Source organism: Scylla paramamosain, chromosome 18 (genome assembly GCF_035594125.1).
Source record: "Scylla paramamosain isolate STU-SP2022 chromosome 18, ASM3559412v1, whole genome shotgun sequence".
NCBI lineage: Eukaryota > Metazoa > Arthropoda > Malacostraca > Decapoda > Portunidae > Scylla > Scylla paramamosain.
This window is the reverse complement of record NC_087168.1, coordinates 2,306,319-2,329,232: the sequence shown is the minus strand read 5'-3', so window position 1 is coordinate 2,329,232 and position 22,914 is coordinate 2,306,319. Positions and strand designations below refer to the sequence as shown.

Here is a 22,914-nt window from a genome sequence, read left to right as displayed (position 1 = left end):
ATTCAGCTGCACAGTTCATGGCTACTCAATATAAGCTCTCACTGACCATTAGACAATTCCTTAATAATAAGAAAAAATACTGTGACAGGTCGATCAGCGCGTTGGTTTCTAACGATCAGAGATATCACGCCACTTACACAAACACCCAAGGCATGACGATCACAGAGGTCTAAAAAATTGTTTGTCACAGAGAGAGAGAGAGAGAGAGAGAGAGAGAGAGAGAGAGAGAGAGAGAGAGAGAGAGAGAGAGAGAGAGATCCTGCAGTGTTCTATGGCGACGCACTGAGGCAGAGACACTCACTTCTGGTAGGGGTCTGTGTACAGGCCAAGCTCTTCCCCAAGGAACTCTGAGTAGAGAGCCCAGCCCTCACTCAACACGGTGTGCAGCGGGAATCTGGCCGGTGCGTTGGTGTAAAAGGTGAAGTCGATGTACTTGCGGAAGCTGGGTGTAGAGGGGTTCATCTGTCTGTAGGAGCTGTACAGGTGGTGGCCCGGCAGCGTCTCGTGAAGGGAGAGAGCCATCACTTCGTACTTCTTACTGGAATGACATGCACTGATAAAGGCGCCGGTACACAAACACGCATGCACGAATTGGTCAACTCTCTATATATACACAGTAGTTGTGAGACTGGCACTGCTGTATGGTATAACAGAAGCCTGAGCGGAGGAGTAATGAGGAGAAACAGCTGGGGAGGACAGAGATGAGAATGCTGCGATGGTTGATGGGAGCATCACTGGGGCAGAGAGAGAGAGAGAGGAAGGAATGTGGACATCAGAAGGCAGGCAGAAGTTGCGTCAATCGTGAAGAAGGCAAGAGAAACGAGTCTGAGGTGATGTGGGCAGGTGGCCAGGGTGGAAGAGGGTGATCTGTGAAGATGGCAAGGAGGAGGTAGGTGGCGGTGAGAACTATAGGGGGAGACGAAGGCTTAGATGGGGAGATGGAATTGAGAAAGACATGATACAGCTGCATAGGGTGACGTAGTGGAGACAGGTGGCGGTGAGGAAAACTATGAAAAGACAAGGGATTAGATGGGGAGATGGAATGGAGAGAGACTAGACAGTTGGGCCTGAAGGAAAATAAAATGTGCAATTCAGAAGTTATTAGCGAAAACACGTAAGAGGGGCCACCACCAGCGACTAATAAGGTAAGAAGATGGTTCGGTGATCTTTTTACGTTCTTACTTAAGGTGTGATTACATGATTATATTGAGACCTATGGCAGCTCCCTTAAAGTCTGTGAGTCGTGTATTGTATCCAGAGATTTTCTTGAGTTAATTAAAGGTCGCTAATTTCACACAATTCTGACTAACAGTAGACTTCTGCATCAGGATCTGTGCGTTCATCCGGATTTTAATTAATGATATGCAGGCAACAACCCACCTCCCCTTGTACACACACACATGTACACAAGAAACTCTCATACATCTAATGTACACACACACACACACACACACACACACACACACACACACACACACACACACACACACACAAGTAGGATAAGAAAATTACACTTTTAAAAACGAAAAATGTTACGTACTGCTATAAAAAAATTTACCTGGAAAACAAAATAGATAAACTGTGTTATTTTTTAGAGTACTGAATAGAAATGGGATGGAGGGAGGTGGAAATGAGGAAAGTAAAGGGGAAGACGTGTTGAGGAAAGAATGCCGGCGGTAGCGATGGTGCTGGTGGTGATAGTGGTGGTGACGGGACGCAGGCTGGACTCACCGTACGTCATAGGAGTAAGTGTTGAGGATGAAGGAGCCGAGACGCGAGCCGTCCATGGAGGGCCCTGAGTACATCGCGAAGATGGCTTGTGGGTTGTCATCCCCGTCAACTCTGTTTTGCGAGGAGAAGACGTGAGAGGAGGGAGGGATGGGAGGGAAGGTTTGGGAGAGGAGAGACAGAAAGTTAAATAAACTAAGAGATCACCAACACACATACATGTACCACTGTCAGCCTGAGGAGGTGGACGCGTGAGAGGAGGGAGGCATGGGAAGGAGGGTTTGGGAGAGGAGAGACAGGGAGTTGAATAAACTAAGAGATCACCAACACACATGTACCATTTTCAGCCTGAGAGAACACACAACTGGCCGAGACTTCTTTTTGAAAGGTACAGCTGACTCCGTTTACACGACTTTTTATATTTTACACGAATAGGATTTAACACGAGTTGAAACACTGAATTTACGTCAGTTTCCAGTCTAGCTCGATGTAGTCCAACCGCTCATTCGCGCTGTGCAAACGTAAATATGAAGAGATTTTTTATATTTTCCATTTTTCTTCTGCATTTCTATTAGTTTAGCTTTTACATCTAAAGGACAAACTGTAGACATTAGCATTGTTCACTTGTTATGGATTCAAGGACGAAACAGTGCAATTTAACAGGTCCAGTTCCTTTACCCACACTTTCTTCCCATTAGTTTAATGCTGCTTCCTTACACGATCTCTGTTCATGATGCCTGCAAGTTCCTTTATATCGGGTAAACCAAGAGTCACATGTATAAGGCAACACTTTTATGATGGATATTATTATACTTCTTTCTAATCTTGACTGGTGCTTTTCTGCAGCATACAAAGGACAACAAATTAAACACATTTGTTGGAAAAAAGCAGGAATCTAAAGACACGGGGAGCACCTAGGAAAGTATTACATTCTCAAGAGGAGAGAAGTGCTTGTGCTTACGTGATGTTGATCGGCGGCAGGCTGGGGAACATTTCCTGCACCCGGGGATAGATAACATTGTAGATGGTGTTTCTGAAGGTCTCTAGGAGGTCGTTCTTGCTGCCGAACCTTTGTGCCGGGTCAGTCTTAAGGGCTTCGCCGATCTCAGAGAAAGTCTTGCCTTCCATTCCGATTTCAGCAGCCGTCTGTGTGGGGGAGGCAGAGCGTCAGTGGTGCCTTACACAGTCAATCCACTCAGGTGATGGTTTTTCTTGAATAATATATAAGAAAAAGATAACTTATTTAGGACTATTTGCTGCTTTGTTACCATCAGCAGTTAGTTTCTTGAAGAAGTAAACAACAAAGCCAAAATTTCCTACCTTCCCAGCCAAGTGTTTGCCTTTTCAATATTGAAACTGTTGAGCATTGGAACACATTCGCAACACCAGTTACTTGTAAATTATAGAGTTTTAAGCCTTATTATCAATATTCTCGGGAAACAGATTTCTATTAATGAATAACCCTGGAATCCAACAGATGCCCTCGCTAGACACTAACAGTTTTCTATTTTCCCTATGGACTCCTACCTTCTGCACCTCCTCCTCCACCCTGGCCACTTCCGTCAGGCCCAGGTTGTGGATCTCCTGCGGCGTGAGGTTGGTGCTGGTGAAGAATCTGAGGCACGCCAGGTAGTACTCCTCTCCTCCGGGCAGCGACGACGCCGCCACCTCGGAGCGCGTGGCCGGCAGGTACTGGTCCTGTTGAGAGACGCTGCACTTAACTTTTCCTTACTTCGTTCACATTTCAGGGACTCATCTGATGAAAAGTAAATAAAGGAAGGTTTTTGCTGTATTTGTAAAGAACTGAATTGGGTTACTGTACGTGCTGTTGTGGTGCTACAGTGAGAAGTTAGTTTGTTTAGGTGATAGTCTCCTGTATTTTGTCATAAAAGTGGAACCAGACCATAACTTGGTACCCGAGGTATTGGGTGCACCTCTCCGCGCTGTTGCCACCTCAACCCCGGAGTGACCTGACCACAGCCATCAGGGCGCGGCCTGGAGGATTCATGTGTCAAGGATACTGGGATGGCAACCCCGCACGGCCTATACGCGTTGCCAAGTGTACCGGAAGATAAACAGCGTCGTTGTTCCATCATCAAAAAGAGTCATTCAAAGAGACATGAAGTCGTTTAAAACAACTTCTAATTTTTTGAATAATTAAGGCAAAGGATAACAGTATGAGAAAGGTGTTCATATGCCTGTCGACTGAACGTGACACCAATGTGGGCCAGGAACAGCCAACACTCCGAGGACCAAGTTAGTCTGGTTCCACTATAGGTGACTGTACTTTGTATTTTGTGGCGCATATCTAAATGACAGTCTTTGAACTTTATGACGCATACTTAGATGACCATCTCTAGTATTTTGTTGAGTATAATTTAAATAACCGTCCATTGTGTTTTGTGGTGCATATTTAGATGACCGTCCCATGTGTTTTGTGGCATACATTTAAAATCAGTTCTCATGTACTTTGTGACACATTTAAGTATCAGTCTCTTGTATTTTCAGATGCATATTTAGATGACCGTCTTCTGTACTTTTTGACGTATTTATAAGACAGCCTCCTGCATTTTCTGACACATTTTTGAAAGTATCAGAATATTGAACAAAATGACTGGCAACACACGTGCTCTGGTGAGGCACACTTGTTTCTGCCTTACTGGAGATCATTTGTATCTTGTCTATCGCCACTGGAGATCATTTGTATCTTGTCTATCGCCACTAAAATAACTAATGATTATAGAACGCAAACATGCTTGTCGAAAATGAAACAAACATGAAGGACCATGTTAAAAAAAAAGTTATACAATTCTATAATCATCATTGCATAAACTACTTCACCCTGTAAGGAATTGTCTTCTGAATACACTGCATAATTAGACCACAGGTGAAACGCAATAAGAACGAAGCACACACATTTATGAGAACATATCGTGTTGTCCGGTACTCGCGCACCTTTGGGCTGACTGCGGCTCGTGTCGCCGCGGGAAGGACAGGCAGAGACACTCAGTAGACAAAGTAGCAATGGAAGACTGCACTCAGTTGGATTTAAATGATTTTAGTTACGTATACTTACATATTCACTCAAACTCTTTCATTCTTCGTTCACTGCAAGACTTGTGTTTATTTGCATTCATTCTATTAGTAAACAAAACTTGCTGAAATTATGAGGGTTGAAGCTGGAGACAAATTCACAGTAGAAGAGCGGCGAGCTGGTGAGAGACTTAGTGTGGACTCAGTCTGGGGTGTGTGTGTATGTGTGTGTGTGTGTGCTGTGGATTTTCTTCTAACGTTCTATACTTGGCAGTGGAGATCTATTTCAATTTACTTACTTAAGGAACTGTGAACGGATTAGTAATGTACGAACCTGTACTTTGAGTTGGGAGTATAAAAAAAATTTACCATCATGCAGCTGTAAAAAAACAAACATGCATTTAAAGTTATATTATAATTCTAATCTCCGCGTAGGCAAAAGTTACTGGTGCAAGATTTCACTCACTCCTTACCTCTCTGTCACGGGAGCAAACACACACACACACACACACACACACACACACACACACACACACACACACACACACACACACACACACTTCGTCTCTTCCTTGCACCTCACACCTTCCTGCTACTCTCGCGGCTCAGGAGATGAACGATCACTTTGCTGCTATCTGTCAAACCTTTCCTCCCCTCCACACCACTCTGCTTCCTGCCTATCTTCCGGCCCCCTCTCATCCCCCCAGTGTCCAGGCGGTGGATGTTTTTAAGAGAATACTCAAATTCAAACCAAGATCCACCACACCCACTGACCTTCCTATAAAAATTTACAAGGAATTTGCTGTAGAGCTAGCAACACCGCTATGCTCAATAATAAACGCTTCACTCTCCCAACACTCTTGCCCCGAGGACTGGAAGACATCTTACGTCACCCCCATCCCCAAAACCTCCAGTCCACAGTCACTCAATGACCTCAGACCAGTCTCTATCACCCCCATCCCTAGCCTTATTTGTGAAGATTTTATATATGACTGGGCCTACACCAAAATTTGTAATACCGTGGATATCAGACAGTTTGGAAATATTAAAGCCACCTCCACCTCCCATTACCTGACCAGCTTCCTTGAATTCATCCACAGCCACCTGGACAAGCGAAACACCTCTCTAGCTGTTGCTTTTGTGGACTTCAAAAAGGCTTTTGATCTTGTTGATCACACTGTTGTCATCAGCAAAGCAGTGAGTCTGGGTCTCCCTCCTAACCTGATAGCGTGGCTAGCCGACTTCCTCACAGGGAGGCGTCAGGCCGTTCGCTATCAAGGCTCTGTCTCTACTTTCCAACAGCTGACTTGTGGGGTCCCCCAGGGGACCAAGATGGGTCCTCTATGCTTCCTCCTCCTCATTAACGACGCCCTCACTGACACCCCCCATCGCTGGAAGTATGTGGACGACTGCACCGTGGGTGTCCCAGTTTCCACCAAGAACCCGGACTACTCGCCACTGCAAGCGATCCTGGAGCGACTGCAGACGTGGACGGAGGAGAGCAGGATGACCATCAACCACAACAAAACTGTGGTGATGCATTTCTGTACCTCCTCTGTACCAGTGCCCCCTCCCCAGCTCTCAGTGGGCCCTCACCCCCTCCAGGTAGTCCGATGTGCCAAGCTCCTCGGAGTCACGGTGGACGACCAGCTGACCTGGAAGCAGCATGTCGCCAGCACCATAAGATCAGCTACCTACAGGCTGTACATGCTGCGCAGACTCAGGTAGCTGGGGACGCCGACAGATGAGTTAAGGGGGGTGTATCTTACTTTCATCCTCCCCAAACTCATGTACGCCTCCCCAGCGTGGTCCTCCTCCCTCACACAAACTCAACAGCTACAGTTGGAGAGTGTGCAGAAAAGGGAGTGCAGGGTCATCCTTGGCCCTGCATACACCACCTATGAAGAAGCCCTGAACACCCTGAAGCTGTCCAGACTATCCACCAGGTACAGTGAGGCTCTAGAGAAGTTTGGAAGGGGACTTCTGAATCATCCACGTCTCAGAAACATGCTGCCGCCTGACGCGCCACGCCCTACTCGTGCCACCAGACACCACAATAAGATAACGCCCCTAAAGGCGCCACGTACGGACCGGTACAGACTCAGTGCGATTCCCACCATGGTGCGAGCCATCAATCAATAGTCTCTTCTAGATTTGACTTACCTTTAGGATTAATGTCAAGTATTTCCCTACCCCCAATGTACATTTTCAGTTTGTTGACTGCCTAAAGAATAAACCGTTTATTATTATTATTATTATTATTATTATTACACACACACACACACACACACACACACACACACACACACACACACACACACACACACGTCTATAGCAACTCCATCATAAAAAAAAAAAAAATTTCCACACCTGCATATATCCACAGCAGTAACACAACATCTGAACAGGAGAAGGGAATTTTTGGCCGAGCCTCCTTCAACTCACCACTATGAAGTCGCGGATCTTCTTGAAGGAGGGAAGCAGGTCTTGTTTGATCCTCTCCTGCGCCTGCTGCCTCAGTGTGGTTCTGTGAGATATGAGGGACTGAAGTGTGCGAGTCATCAATGGGCGTTTGGCTTTACGGCGAAGTGCAAGGTAATGAAGACTGAGAAACTTAGATACGTGCAAGGAATTAATGAACGTTTTGCTTTACGGCGAAGTGAAAGGCAATAAAAGGAAGCCACTAGAAGGTCATTTAGTTATTGAAGGAGCCAGAAGACTTTGTTCAAGGAAAATTGTGATCTTAGGTACTGCGAATCAATGGCGATTCACTGCGAATCAATGGCGATATTTATAAGGCGATAAAATCTGTGTCATGATGTATAACAAAAATGAATTTATTACTGCAGAATGAAGAAAAGGCTATATGTTTATGAAGAGTGAGAGATACTGTAGAGATAAAAGAATAAGTAAATATGCAGTACGTATATAACTAGAAACTACATTAGAAGCGAGAGAGAGAGAGAGAGAGAGAGAGAGAGAGAGAGAGAGAGAGAGAGAGAGAGAGAGAGAGAGAGAGAGTGAGAGAATATCCGAAAAGACACACCAACCCACACCCCAACACACACACACACACACACACACACACACACACACACACACACACACACGTCCACAAACATCCCCCCCCAAACACACAAACATGCCCCGATTACCCCCTCCCAACACACACACACACACACACACACACACACACACACACAAACATCCCTCCCCAAACACACAAACATGCTCCGATTACCCCCTCCCCAACACACACACACACACACACACACACACACACACACACACATACACACACACACACACACACATGCCCCGATTACCCCTTCCCCAACACACACACAGACACACACCTCTGCTCGGTGGTGATGGTGCGCGGCATGAGGACGAAAGGCTTGTAGAAAACAGAGTCCTCCACGGGGCCGCCCAGACTATCCAGCTGGTCCACCACGCCCACCTGAGGAGAGACAGAACCGCTTGCCTTTCAACACGCCAACGAACTCTCCTTTTGACAGAAGATCGCTCTCTCTATATGGACGGAGTTTCCGACCTTTGCATGGTTACGTTTTGATATACACTCGTAGGATTAGCGGACAATAAATTAATTTCCTTCATCGAATGAAAATGTCGAGGTGGGAAGTGTTAAGCCTATCAGTCCATCTCGCCATGGGGTCACCAGACTGCCCGGCAACAGACCTCGTGAGGAAGGAACTAAATGTGGGTATTTTTTTTTTTCATATACATGCATTTCAGTTTCCTAATAAAAATCATCAGAACACATGAACATATGGAAAGCTCAAAAAAGTCAACAGTCCTAAAAGTGACGATTCCTGTTTCAGAAATATATAGTACATTTTATCCTTCTATATCCTCTGTATATAAACTTACCTAACCTTCTTTTAAAGCTCCCTATTAATCTTTTATCGACTCGTCGCTAACAACGCGATTACCGAGTTTATATCAGCCATCTAACACTATTTTGTAACAATTTCTCCCTAATTCTTAAATCTTCCAAACGTCAACCCGCTTCTTCTTGTCCCTTCCAGACCACTAACTCTAATGCTATAGTAAAACCCAGGGGGAGAACGACACTTGCACATCCAAACACTGAGCCAAGTACAACCACTCACAAAAAGCGTCAACGAGAGCCACACAAACACTTCACACTTCATTCTTTCTCACCCTCTTTAGCTTCTCCCATGTTCATATAAGGTTGCTGTTCTCACTAGTCTTTTCAATAAGCCTCTGTCTTCTGCCACCTCTACACTCAACCCTCTCTCTCTCTCTCTCTCTCACATATCATCTAGTCGACATACTTTTCATTGCTTCTTTTAGCACGTCACACTTTACAACAGCGACGCACACACACTCACCATGGACCAGTTGGAGGGCATGATCCCGTTCTCAATGTTCTCCCTCAGCAGTGTAAGGATCTCCTGCGCCTGCCTGGGAAACTCGCCGTACCTGAAGACGTGGCAAGACAAGAGGTGGTGAGGAGGATGAGCGCCACAACACGTGAGACTAATGAAGCAGTGAGGTACAACAACCCTTTGTAGAAGATACGGGAAGTATTCATTGGAATCCTGCTGTTTAATCCTTTTAATAATGTGGTTTGTTTTCGTTAACATTCCTAACACCGTAAAAATCGTTCCCATGGAGACGCAGGAGAGCAAAGAGAAGGAACAGAAGATTAATTTAGTCTTTTTACGCTATGGAAATACATACGAGAGCTTTGCAGAAAAGTAGTGTTTAAAAAGTTTTAGGTATTAAAGGGAGAAATTTTGTCCAGCATAAAAAAGGGTTAACAAAGTAACTTGAAAATACAGAAAAGAAAAAAAAAATCGTATACTTGTTGAAAAATAAGAGAGAAGATAAAAGAATTCACAGTAATAGAAGTTAAAAAGGACAAAAAGACGGGCCGTTGGAAAAGCAGGACTCCGGAAACATCGCATTAGGAAGGTAACTTGAAGAAAAAAAATGTCTACTTGCTGAAAAAAATAAGAGAAAAAAATAAATAAAAGAGCTTAGCAACAACAGAAAAAAAATAAAATAAATAAAATTATAAAAAGAGGGAACGTTGACAAGACTGACCCTTGAAAACGTCGCATTAGACAAAAAATAATATCTGCATACTTACTGGAAAAATAAGAGAGAAGGAAAAAGTTCACCAACAATATTATAAATCGAACTGGGAAAACGAGGGGCTGTTGGAAAGGCTAACACTGGAAAACCTCGCATCGCATCGCATGTTGGCAGGGAATCACGGCGGGTGTTGGGTGCAGCTGCGGCGCGAAGGTGCTGAGGAAGTGTTCTGCTGTCAGGCGCAATTATTTACGTGAGTAGTTCAATAAATGACTCGATAAATAGGGAAAAGAACAAAATTAAATAAATAGAGAAAAAAAGTAAAAATATATAGGAGTTAAACAGTTAATAGTAAATAGTTTAACATTTTAATCGATAAGCAATGAAAAAAAAAAAAGAGAAAGGAACAAGAAATGGAATGTAAAAGAGTACAGAAAAGTCTTAAATAGTAAATAACGAGTGGCTAAATAAATTACTCGAAAAAGAGAAAAAAAAAGAATGTAAAATGATATAAAAAATGAATAACGAATGAATGAATGAATGAATGAATGAATGAATGAAGAAAAAGCACACACTCTCTCTCTCTCTCTCTCTCTCTCTCTCTCTCTCTCTCTCTCTCTCTCTCTCTCTCTCTGTCTCCGTCTCTCTGCCACTGTAATCCTCGTCGCGTTACAAACTATGCCATAAACATTTCTATTAGCGGCTGTCATAAACCCTCCCCATACTCAGTGTTCCCTCCACCTGCTCTCCACCTCCTGCCCGCCACTCAGCACACCACGCCTCCGTTCACTACAGCCACGAGATACCTGGATGTGTGTAGGGCCGCCCGTCAAACTTCCTTCTCTGCGATAAGCACTGGTTTGATGCCTGGAGCTGCTTCTCGTTTTCTGTATGTATATTACAAGCAGCAGCCGCGTGTAGGACTTAGTGAGGATAAATGTTTAGCAGACCACGTGGTAATATTTTTTTTGGGGGGATTGGTATGTAATTGTGTTTTATTATTTATTTATTTTATTTATTTTTTTAGAGAGAGAGAGAGAGAGAGAGAGAGAGAGAGAGAGAGAGAGAGAGAGAGAGAGAGAGAGAGAGAGAGAGAGAGAGAGAGAGAGAGAGAGAGAGAGAGAGAAATTATGATCTTTTCTTTTGCATTTTTCTATTATATATATATATATATATATATATATATATATATATATATATATATATATATATATATATATATATATATATATATATATATATATATATATAATAATAAGTTGGTTATTTTGGTTTTATGGATTTCCCCTGCTGTCCCCTCCCCCCCCACAGAAAAAGAAAAAAAAGCATGAAATCAACGGGTACAAAATTAAATAAACAAAAGGCATCGAGTGTCATCTATCTCACTTATCGCTTGTCTCAGAAGTTGCAAGGACTGTAGAAGGGTTAGGGAAGTGCACGGACTGGAAAACCTCACACACTAAAGACTACCAGACGAAGGAAACCTGACGCACATAAGAATATAAAGCATTGGGAAATCTCGTAAACCCAGGAATATTCGACGTGGAAAACCTGATATACATATAAAAAGCGAAAAATCTCATATACACGGAGATATTTGTAGTGGGATGCCTGATATACATGGGAAGCTTAGGTGCCGGAAACCTCACATAGATAGACATTTTGAAAACATGAGTGAAGAAAAAAGTTATTTGTTTCTCCCGTAGATCTTTCACAGTACTGTCATCTTAATCTTGGCCTTGTTTTCGTCTCCCTTCCACCTCCATATTCTTTATTCTTAACTCAAAGTGGTCCGCTTCTCTTCTTGTACCATGTTCATATCACTGTAATCTATTTTCATGTACTTTTTTTTCATTATTTCTACTGCGTTTACTGTTCATGTTTCTTCCTCGTTCCAAATGCTGTCCATGCTAGTCAACCAGCAGGCGCATTGCAAGTCTTAATATTTCGCCTCATCAGCTCCTTTCCTCTGACTGACTGTCTTCAATCTCTCTCTTCTCCGCCTTGTTGCATCTCTTGCTATCTTCTGTCGGTAACTTTAATGCTGTTGTTCTGATCTTGCTAACTCCATGCGTGCCATCGTCCCGTAACCTCGCTACACAAGATTCTACTTTCTCTCACCGTTATTCTGTCTACCTCCCAAATACGAAACTTGACTGTATTGTCATTATTTCATCCCTTTTATTGGTATTTTTATTGGTAAATTTAATGCCTGCTTTGTGTTTCCTCCTGCCTATGACTTAAACTCTCTCAAGAGGGAGGTTTCAGTGCACTTCACTATGTAATTCTGAATTAGTTTTTTGTACTCTTTACAGAGTAGCACCTTCAGTAGGACTTATTTCCTGTTTTTATTACCTTTTTTTTTTTTTTTTAATATAAGTTCAGACTTACTGTCTTTGCCAGATTTCCTCTCGCTTAAATAACATCACAGGTTATCTCCGCTTCCCTCTCGCGTCCTCCGCTGCCCTCACAACCTGTCTGTGACCAAGGCGGGGATCAACGCCCCTCAGAGACATTCAGTACCTTTTCTGTCGCTCTAAGCCTCCTGATATTTTTTTTTTATTTATTTTACACGTGTGGTTGTAAATCAGAGAAAAAAGTCCCCTAAGTTGCGCACCATAAAGTTTTTGTGTGGTGAACAAACATCGCGGCAGTGAGGACACTTGGCAGGGCGACGAAGTGACAAATGCTCGCTGACTCTCCAAACACGCCTTCATTGTGACCAGAATGAAAGAGAGCCTTGGTGTGAGATGCGATGAAGAACAGTGAATGAACAACAACGAATGAACAAAAGAATCGAATGAAGAACAACAGAGAATGAACAACAGCAGGAAATGAACAACAGCGGATGAACAACAACAGCTTTGGTGTGAGATGAAGTGTAGAAATGAAATACAGTTAAGTGAAATGAAGTGGAGTAAAGTGCAGTCAGGTACAGAGGGGCACAGTAAAGTGTAGTTAAGTGGAGTGAAGTACGATAAGCGTAACACGAACTGAAATGAATTAAAATAAATAAATAAATACAATAAATAAATGAATAGATAAATAAAAACAATAAGACAGTGAATCATCCTTACATCACACTACCCACAGCAATGTCACAGCGAGCCGTACCACCACCCTCCCCTCCCAGCGAGCACTGCCACACCCTCTCCCTCCCAGCCTCAACACAGCACTACCTCACCTCGACAAAAGCTTCTGGTAGTCGTTGTAAGAGACGAGCACCATTTGCTTCTCCACCATCTTCTTGAAGTCATTCTGCGGCCCCACTAGGAACGTGACGGGCGCGAAGTATCTGTGGTTCGTAGACAGATGATTAGGTGGATGTGAGGAGTGATATATGATTGGGTAGACGTGTGGATACTTATATGTAAGGGCGGTTATAGTGCGTGCATTGAAAAGGGGTGTTAGTATTTTTGCGTATGTCTATGTATCTATGTATTTATCCGTCTGTTTATAGGACTGTGTACCATTTTGTTCGGCTATGTATCAGTTTATGTATTAATATATCTATCTAGGTATCAGTCTAAATAGGTATCGATTAATGTTTGAATGCAACCATGTATCGATTTAAGTAATTACAAGTCTAAGTATGTATTAATCTATCTCTGTATCGGTCTGAATATGTATCACTAGGCATTAATCTAATTAGGTATCAATCAATCTCATGAAAAGAAAAGATAGAGAGAATCATAACAGCAAAAAAGTTTCCTTCACTACCAAATTGCTGTCTACATCTACTCAAATTCACAATGACACGAATAACTTGAACTTCCCGCCAGAATGACAAACACTACTTACTTCTTATAGGGGAAATTCTGAATGTAGGTGATCATCTCCTCCTTAAACACCTTCAGCGTGATCAAGTCCTCCGGCGAGAGCGAGGAGGCGTCGATGTCGTGGGCCCGCTGCAGGAACTCCTCGCACTTGGCCTGTCAACCACACACGCGCCGTCAAGATCACACCTGCACTCTACCAGACAACGCTCTAGTCTGAATCTCCCTCCCTCATGATATTTTGCCTCGATTCTCTCAAAATAATCCAGTAATTAAAGCCGTGGGCTATATTTACTTCCTGCAGTCTGAGCTTTCCTTCTTCGTGAATGCCCCGTGAAAAAAAAAAAAAAAAAAATCCATCTCAACTGTCTTAAAACTGAAGGAATGAGCAGCAAGGCACAAAAATACATTGAACTAAAGCTGTGCACTACATTTACTTCCTGCAGCCTGCCAAAACAATGCTCTAATCTGAACCTCCTTCCCTCGCGTAGATTTCATAGAAATACTATACTTCTGTTCTCTCAAAACTGAAGGAATAGCAAAACTAAAGCACCAGAATATTGATGACTACTTCCTTCAGTCTACCAAATGGTACTCTAGTCTGAGCCTCCCTCCCTCGTGTATGGCTCATGAAAATACTCTACTTTGATTCTCCTAAAACTACTGAAAGGATAAACACCAAACCAGTACAGTAACCAAAGCTGTGCACTGTATTTACTTCCTGAGTCTAATCGTAACTTAAATAAATCTTAGTACAAAAGAGAAACACGACAGAGTGGCAAGTGGCGGGTACTGAGGCCAGATCAAGGCTGCAGTGCCTCTCTCACGCACCTTCCGTTGGTGTAGGTGTTGCATGCTGTACGAATCCAGGCGACCGGCGGTGTTGTCGTTGATGCCCACCTGCAAGAACACCACGATAAAAAAAAAAATTAAGGAAAAGAAATGTACGTATTCATTGATCTTTTCATTTACGTATATCACATCAGGGCCCATATTCTGAAATGCTTTGCTCTCTCACCACAACTATTTTCAAATGCCACAAAGATGATTAGCCGGGTTCTCAAGAGAGTTTCTCCTCTTAATAATGTGGGAATCTTGTTAATCACTGTCACTAGAACCGTAAAAGCATCCTTTAAAAAAGAAAAAAGTGCAACTTCGACAAGAGCCTTTTGAATGTAATTGGGCTGCGGAACAGAAATCTTTCAGAATAGTGTCCCAGATCATATGATGTTTCGGTATGCAGCCTTTGCAACGGTACTCATTTACCCTTCCACGTCTGTTTTTTTGTACGTGTGTGTGTGTGTGTGTGTGTGTGTGTGTGTGTGTGTGTGTGTGTGTGTGTGTGTGTGTGTGTGTGTGTGTGTGTGTGTGTGTGTGTGTGTGTGTGTGTGTGTGTGTGTGCGCGCGCGCGATTTTTTAAGGATTTTCCAGTCTGGAGTGCTGCCGGAAGCTGATATTTCTTTTTTTGCGATCGTCGAGTGGCTGAAGATTAGCCACATGTCATCCTCAACACTGCCCTTGATCACCACTGCAACAGGAAGCTTCAAGGAGCGACATGGAACTCAACATACTGGGGTTACTTAAAAACCTCTGCTCAGCCTGGGCGAAACGTGCAAACCTTCAGTCAACAGCGTACAGTAAATGGAGTAGGTGGCCATTAAACTAAAATAAAAACATCGATTTGCGCATCTTATACAAAAGTACCTTTACTATGAGCACATGAGGTGGAAAAAATAAAAAAAAATACCTGCGCTCTCTACAGGCATGTTCACAAGTCGAGTAACACACCGCACTCCCAATTAAGTTATTATAAATAGGTAATTACATTAAATACTAACTATGGTATTAGCTTTGATCTTAAATACATTAGATACTTTAAGTGATACACAGAATAACCATTTTTACAAAGATAAATTGATTTTGATTCTGATAAAAGTGATTCTCGTTGTTTGTTTAGATCTTTCACTCAATCCCAAGTTCTCTGATCTGCTGAGAATCAATTAACTGCCAGAATTAGTATGCAGACGGTCATCAGATCAAAGGACTTGAAAAAGCGAGGCAGTCCTGTGTATATTGAATAATCATTCTGAAAGGTAGCAGCAACAGCAGCTAATAAAATAAACAGTGAGCGCCGAGTCTGAAGGTACAGTCGTGGTCAGAAGTGAAGTAACCCACTACGCTCGCTGCCAATGAGTAATCTCTGATCTGCTGAAACTATATTAATTTTCAGGTTTTGTAAGGAGACTGTCAGCTAATCAGGGAACTTCTCGCTCGAGGGAAGGCGCTACACATGTTGATAGTGAATGCAGCAGATTACCTGACTCCTAGCCAAGACAAGGGACAGGGACTGTCTTCTTCAGCGGCATTTTTTCCACTTTTTTTTTTTTTCTAGCCCTTGGTTAGTGCCACTCTTAATGGAAAAAAAAAAAAAAAACTCACAGCTTTATGTTTACTTTCTTTGCTTGAGTTGTTGGTACTCTTCACAGTTTTACTTCATTCAGGCTTAACTAGTACCTTTTTTTTTTTTTTTCTTTTTAACAAGAAGAAAGCTAGATCAAGACACTTGAGGGAGCGAGTTGAAATCAAACCCTTGGCCGAGGACTGAAGGCACGTCACACCTTGCTGACAGTCTTGATGACCAGCACGGCCCGAGTAGACGCTGGTCACTCTTCCCTGACACACACACACACACACACACAGACACGCACACACACACATATGAATAATATATAGTATATTTTCAGTTGAACATAGTGATCAAATAGGAATTGTACGGTGAACAACGAAAAGAGAAGGAAAGTAATATCATATAGCGCTCATAAAAAAAAATAATAAAAAAAAAGAGAGAGCGTTCATTCATTTGTTCTATATGAATTAGAAAGCCGTGGCAACTAAATACGCAAATGAGGTAATAAATGTCAGCGTCAGCAGTAAAAAAAAAAAAAAAGTTCTGTATTTATATTGTGTTCGGTGGAATGCTCAACGGTTCTTCGAGTGTCATATTGCCATTAACAGTCAAAGGATTAATAAGCGGACGATCTAAACATGGAAAATATATCACAGTTCACCCATCACGTATTCGCGAAGCATCACAGGACGGCAGATAAGACAGTGCTCCCAAACGTATCATCGTCTTGGCCTGACTACTTTTAATATCCTTTTAACAGTTATTGGAGCTCATAAGAACGTTTTCATGATTCTACCAATAGTTTACAGGGGATTTGCCATTATTAAAAAAAGTAAAACATTAATGAAGGTGGATGTAGAGGAAATTATTGGAGTCTTCAAGGCCGCTTTCATGATCCTGGTGATAGCTTAACAAGGGTTCAGCGTCATTACTAATAAAAGATAAGAACCCACGCAAAAGTAGTAGTGGAGGTTATTAGAATTTTAAAGACGTTTTCATGATTCTGGTGGAAATTTAACAACAGTTGAGTATCATCAATGGAAAAAAAAAAAAAAGAAAACAACCCATGTTATAATGGAAGTTATTAGTCTTCAAGGACGTTATTACGATTCTAGTTACAGTTTAACAAGGATTCAGCATCATCAATGAAAAAAAAAAATGGTTTCCAAGGGTGTTTTCACGATTCTAGTTTCAGTTTAACAAGGGCTCAGCACCATCAATAAAAAAAAGAAAGAAAAAAAAAAACACACCCAAGAGAACCCGACTGATCACCCCTGTGGCCTTTGAAAACAGTCCCCGTGAAAACCTACGTAGAGCATTAAGAACACACACCATTGTAATAATACCTTACAAAACCAAACTTTGTTACGTTACAGATACCCTTATAAAACCGTAGACTGTCAAGATACTGCCCTGACTGACCTGAGTGGCCTGACTAACTATCCCCGCGACCTTTGAAAACAGTCCTTAGAGCCTAAAGCATTAAGAACACAGGCCATTCTAATAATACATTGTACCTCGCAAAACTAAACATCACTTGCATCACAGACACAGCCTGGACTGACCTGAGTGGCGAACTGTGGGTAATCTTGCGTCTTCCAGTGCCAGTAGTCCTGAGTGAGGGCGAGCAGGTCCGGGCGGGGCGTGGCGAGGGGTGGTGGGGGTGGGGCGGAGGTCACTAGCGCCGCCAAGCTCATCACCACCACCACTACCGCCGCCACCTTGTGTTCTGCCGCTGTCCGGAGTCTCATCGCGTTCTGGGGAGGCGAGAAGAAAACGGAGGTGTTAGTTTGCCTGCTTATGTCCACTGTGTAAAGAAACCTGTAAGCCTACTTTTGTTCCGATTTTTTAATTTTTCGCGCATGACGTGAAGTACTTGCAGAGATGCGCTGCCTTCAGCTCCACCCACCACTCAGTCTGCCTCAGGGCTTCAGTTATTCATCAGTTTACTTTGTCATCAATAATCACTGTTATCATTATTAGTAACACTTATCATTCCAGCGTGCAGCTTTACCTAGTGCACATAAAAGAAGAGAAGACACAAACCTCAAGGCACTTAGGAAGAAATGATCCTACACAACACAAATAACTAAATCTACATAAATACTAACTTAAGCGAAAATCACGTAATATGATAATAAATCAATTCTGCAAAACAAATAAAATAAATACATAAGTAACAAAATACAGAAGAAAATAAATGTAGATATCATTGCCACCGTACAGAGTGCATAAAGGAACAAAAACAAAGTCTCCAATGCTACGAATACTGAACTGTCAAGACTTACAACCTACAAAATACGTCAGGGAAATAAAAGAACACAAACCAACTACATAACAATGATGGGGTGATGATGATGACAATACTACTACTACTACTACTACTATTACTACTACTACTACTACTACTACTACTAACAACAACAACAACAACAACAACAGTACCACTTCATTACGCATCGCCTCACATGGGGAACAGCGGTGGGAAGGGTCCGTAATTTGCCCCACTCTTAAATGTTATTATGATTATTTACGCCTATACGATGAACTGCTACTATGTATATTATCTTGTGAGGACGTAGAGAAGTATTGGTACTAATGAGGTCAGTACGCCATCTTAGCCTGCCATCGATGGTTTTCAAGAAATCAATCCAAACTGTGAAAATACAGTCGACGAGCAAATAAAGGATATCAGAAGTTTGACCCCATATGGTGTTGTAGTGTGGTTATGATTATATAGATAGACAGATAGACAGATAGATAGATAGACAGATAGATAGATAGACAGATAAAGAGAGAGAGAGAGAGAGAGAGAGAGAGAGAGAGAGAGAGAGAGAGAGAGAGAGAGAGAGAGAGAGAGAGAGAGAGAGAGAGAGATTGTTAAGTTACCATGCACAGGTCTTTATTCTTTTATGCAGTATTCTTTTTTCATACCTATGATGAATAAACACACTCCCGGCCTTCCCTGTTCCCCCTACACTCTCCTCCATAATCCCTCCCACGGCCGTGGTTCCTCCCCGTCGGAAGGTTTCATCCTGCTGATCAGTAAATCCCGTGTGAGGAACAAGTGAGTGCTTTAAGGGCATTCGCTACCAATAGTCTTTCACCAACGTTTTTGGATGACATAAATTGATATCTATGTTGATAGTGAACGTGAATTATGAATAAAGCAATCCGTGGGTCTCTGGGATGAGTCCTTCTCGTGCTGCAGGATGGACAAGTGTAATGGTGGTAATGATGGTGGTGGTGGTGGTGGTGGTGGTGGTGGTGGTGATGATGCAGCACAGGGGAGGTTCCAGGAGGAGTCTCCAGACCAAAGGAATGCCCGCCACTCTAAAGTTCTCTGATCTCACCTATTACTGTTTGCACTCCATGACTGATACTCCCACAAATCCACAATTTGATCTAATTATCGCTGTGAGTAATTCTTAGAATAATTCTTACTGAACTTTTGGTTCCGCATGAACACAGGTAGGAAAATCATGTGTTCAAATATAGACTATCTTCTTTACCGCAACATGACTTAGGGTTCCCATGATCTAGTGGATAGAGTGAGTCTTGTAAACTCGAGGTGTGGGACGTCAGCGTTCAAATCCCACACAAAAGACAATAAACAAATAGATAATGTGATAAAAATCATTCACATTATATTTCTTTAATATTTAATGGCCTGGGCATAAGATGGAGAAATAGACCAACTTTACAGAGAGAGAGAGAGAGAGAGAGAGAGAGAGAGAGAGAGAGAGAGAGAGAGAGAGAGAGATGGCCCTCGAGGCCCAGTGGGTAGAGTAATTCACTTTGAGGTTCGAACCCCCTCCCAGAACTTACAAAAAGCATCCACTTCATCACCATGTGTGCCTGAAACACACAGGTACGGTGATGGAGCTGTCCAGGCAAGGAGGGGAGGTGAGTGCGCAGCACCCCCCTACCCTCCCCAGGGGAGGAGGGAAGGCGAGTGCGCACCACCTCTTTACATTCCCCTGGGGAGGAAGGCAGGTGAGTGCACAGCACCTCCTTACCTTACAGACTTGGCACCACCAACCTGACTGATCCTAGACACTCCAAAGACCACCAGACCACCAACCTGATCGACCCTGGGGAACAGGGGAGGTGAATGTGCAGCTCCTCCCTACCCTCCTCAGTCTTCCAGTTTGACTCTGACCACTAACCTGACCCACCCTGGCAACTCCAAATCCTGACTGACCACCAACCTGACTGACTCTGGCAATTCACCCTGGCAACTCAAAAGACCAGCAGTCTGACTCACCAACTCTACAGACCACCAACCTGACTGCTTCTGGGGAGCAGGGGAGGTAAGTGTGCAGCACCTCCTGCTCTCCTCACTCTGACTGACTACCCACCTGACTGACCCTGGCAACTCAAAGGACCACCAACCTGATTCACCATGACTGACTCTGGGGAGCAGGGGAGGTGAGTGTGCAGCACCTCCCTACCCTCCCCAGTCTTCAATCTCCCAGTTTGACTTTGGGGAGGTGAGCTTGCATCACTTCCCCATCAACCTGACTGACTGGCAACATACCACCAAACTGACTGACTTAAGGGGGAGATGAGTGTGCAACACCCTACCCTCCCCTGTCTGACCGACTCTGGCAACTGACCCTGGAAACTCCAAAGACTACCGCCATCATCATCATCATCACATCATCATCATCATCATCATCATCCGAAGAAGAAGAGGAAGAGGAAGAAGAAGCAACAGCAACACTACTGTCATCAGAGGAAGAAGAAGCACCATCGCCATCAGAGGAAGAAGAAGAAAGAAGAACCACCACCACCGTCATCAGAGGAAGAAGAAGAAGCAGCTCCATTGCCATCAGAGGAAGAAGAAGAAAGAAGAAGAACCACAACTACCGACATCAGAGGAAGAAGAAGAAGCAGCACCATCGCCATCAGATGAAGAAGAAAAAAGAAGAACCACCACAACCGCCATCAGAGAAAGAAGAAGCAGCAGCTCCATTGCCATCAGATGAGGAAGAAGTGAGGACGGGACTGATCCTGGTAAGTCTACGGAAGAAGAAGAGGAAGAAGAAGCACCACCACCGCCATCAGAGGAAAAAGCAGCAGTACCCTAATTACCAATTTTTTTTTAACACGCTTTTCAGGGGAGTGTTCATGATTCTAATGATAGTTTAACAGACTCGTGTTAAGGTTGAAAGCAGACGATGACAAGAACATTTACTGAATTCTGTCCGATATCATTCATAAATATATTAGTCAGTCATTCCCCATTACGACCGGATTACAACGAATTCACGTGTTGGTATCTAATGTGCGGCAAGCGACAGGTCAAACCTCCTCACTCATTCACTCACACTCACTCACAGTATAGAGAAACCAGTAAGCCCACTCCGGTTCCAGGTTTAAAATTTTCCGCGCATGACGTGAGGTGCGTCTAATTTCTTAAAGCTCCTTATTGACTACATACTAACAACATGATAACTGTGTCTATTCCAGCCAGCTAGCATATTATTTGAGAGGCTATGTTTTCCTATCTCCCTTTAAATCTAATTCTATAAAGTTTGAACTGACTGTTTGTCTTATCCTTAATAATCTTGTCTGTCCTTTGTTTTGACTCTTGAGCAAGTTCAGTACCACAAACACCACAGGGATTATCATGAACAGTTTTTGGAAGCGCTGAAAATTGAAAGAAAATAAGAAAAAATCGGGAATATATCAAGGTAAATAAGCCAATAAAATACACAAAAGGTCAGCGAATGGATAATGTGATATATGTAAATACAAGAACATTTTTGTATAAAGAAAGCCTGTAAAGTGTTCCCACGTCGGACTCCCTCACTTTGGTCTCACATCACACAGCCTATGAAAAAGAAAACAAAATGCATCTCCTTCTCTCCTCCTTCTCTCTCCTTCCTCACCTCTTCCCACCACACTGACTCACTCTCTTATCAACTGTCCCCATTCACGTATCGAAAACAGTTACTTCTATGTGGAAAAGATAAAGTAGAAATAAATAAATAAATAAATAAACAAATAAATAAAAGAATACATAAATTAAAAAAAACAATGAAAACAACCGCATCTCCTCTCCTTCCTCTCACGGTCCATTTCCTTCCCCAAAAACTGACTCACTCTCTCATTTACTGTGCCCACTTACATATCGGAAACAGTTACTCCTATAATATACATAAAAAAACAATAAAAAGAAAAAAAAAAAAGATATCTCCGTCTCTCCTTTTGTCTCACTATCCTTGCCTCCTATTAACTCCCTCTCTTATCATTCGTCTTCTCTCACACACTGGAAACATTTAGGTCTACATTAAAAGGAAAGACAAAGAAAACTGCCTCAATTACTAATTTTCTCTTCTCTCTGACTCGTATTTTGTCTGTCCCTGCACCAAGAATTCTTTCCTTGAACCTCCGTGAAGTCAGCGGTGCAATTCCCCGAGAGTATATTTAGCCAAGTAACTTTTTTTTTTTTTTTCTACGGTTCTTGCATCAGAGCATAAGAACATAAGGGAAGTTGCAACGTAGGAGTACCTTTATAAGACGTATTTATATCCACCTATTATCTCTAGTTATCTTCTTTTAAAGCTGCCTATTGACTCGGCACTAGCAACCTGATTACTGAGTCTATGCCAGCAACGCTCCCATCTCTTCCCCTCTTGAATCAAACGCTAATTTCACGGCTTTTATATCTAATGGGATCAATTTTCATTCTCACATTATGTTTAGTAAGATACACATATACATTTAACCAGGAAGAAAATGGTCTTTATGTCGAATGTACTGGATAAAATTCCACTCTCAGATTATAATTAGTAAGATTTTTATACATATTTGCATTTATATGGGAAGAATATATTTTTTTCATGCTTATGAATGTAAACCTTTCCCTGCATTGGT

General features: G+C 42.6%; 1 protein-coding gene across 1 annotated transcript in view; it reads right to left on the bottom strand.

The window, feature by feature from the left end:
• Nucleotides 1-22,914, bottom strand: part of LOC135108991 (uncharacterized) — a 98,538-nt gene that overhangs the window by 4,981 nt on the left and 70,643 nt on the right. Inside the window, exons 2-12 of the mRNA XM_064019922.1 lie at nucleotides 17,595-17,786; nucleotides 14,454-14,522; nucleotides 13,648-13,778; nucleotides 13,031-13,141; nucleotides 9,138-9,228; nucleotides 8,118-8,221; nucleotides 7,207-7,288; nucleotides 3,256-3,426; nucleotides 2,690-2,874; nucleotides 1,732-1,842; nucleotides 302-538 (exon numbers count right to left, since the gene is read on the bottom strand). Coding sequence (XP_063875992.1) covers nucleotides 302-538; nucleotides 1,732-1,842; nucleotides 2,690-2,874; nucleotides 3,256-3,426; nucleotides 7,207-7,288; nucleotides 8,118-8,221; nucleotides 9,138-9,228; nucleotides 13,031-13,141; nucleotides 13,648-13,778; nucleotides 14,454-14,522; nucleotides 17,595-17,780 — 1,478 coding nt within the window. The 5' untranslated portion in view covers nucleotides 17,781-17,786. The remainder of the gene's footprint in view (nucleotides 1-301; nucleotides 539-1,731; nucleotides 1,843-2,689; nucleotides 2,875-3,255; nucleotides 3,427-7,206; nucleotides 7,289-8,117; nucleotides 8,222-9,137; nucleotides 9,229-13,030; nucleotides 13,142-13,647; nucleotides 13,779-14,453; nucleotides 14,523-17,594; nucleotides 17,787-22,914) is intronic.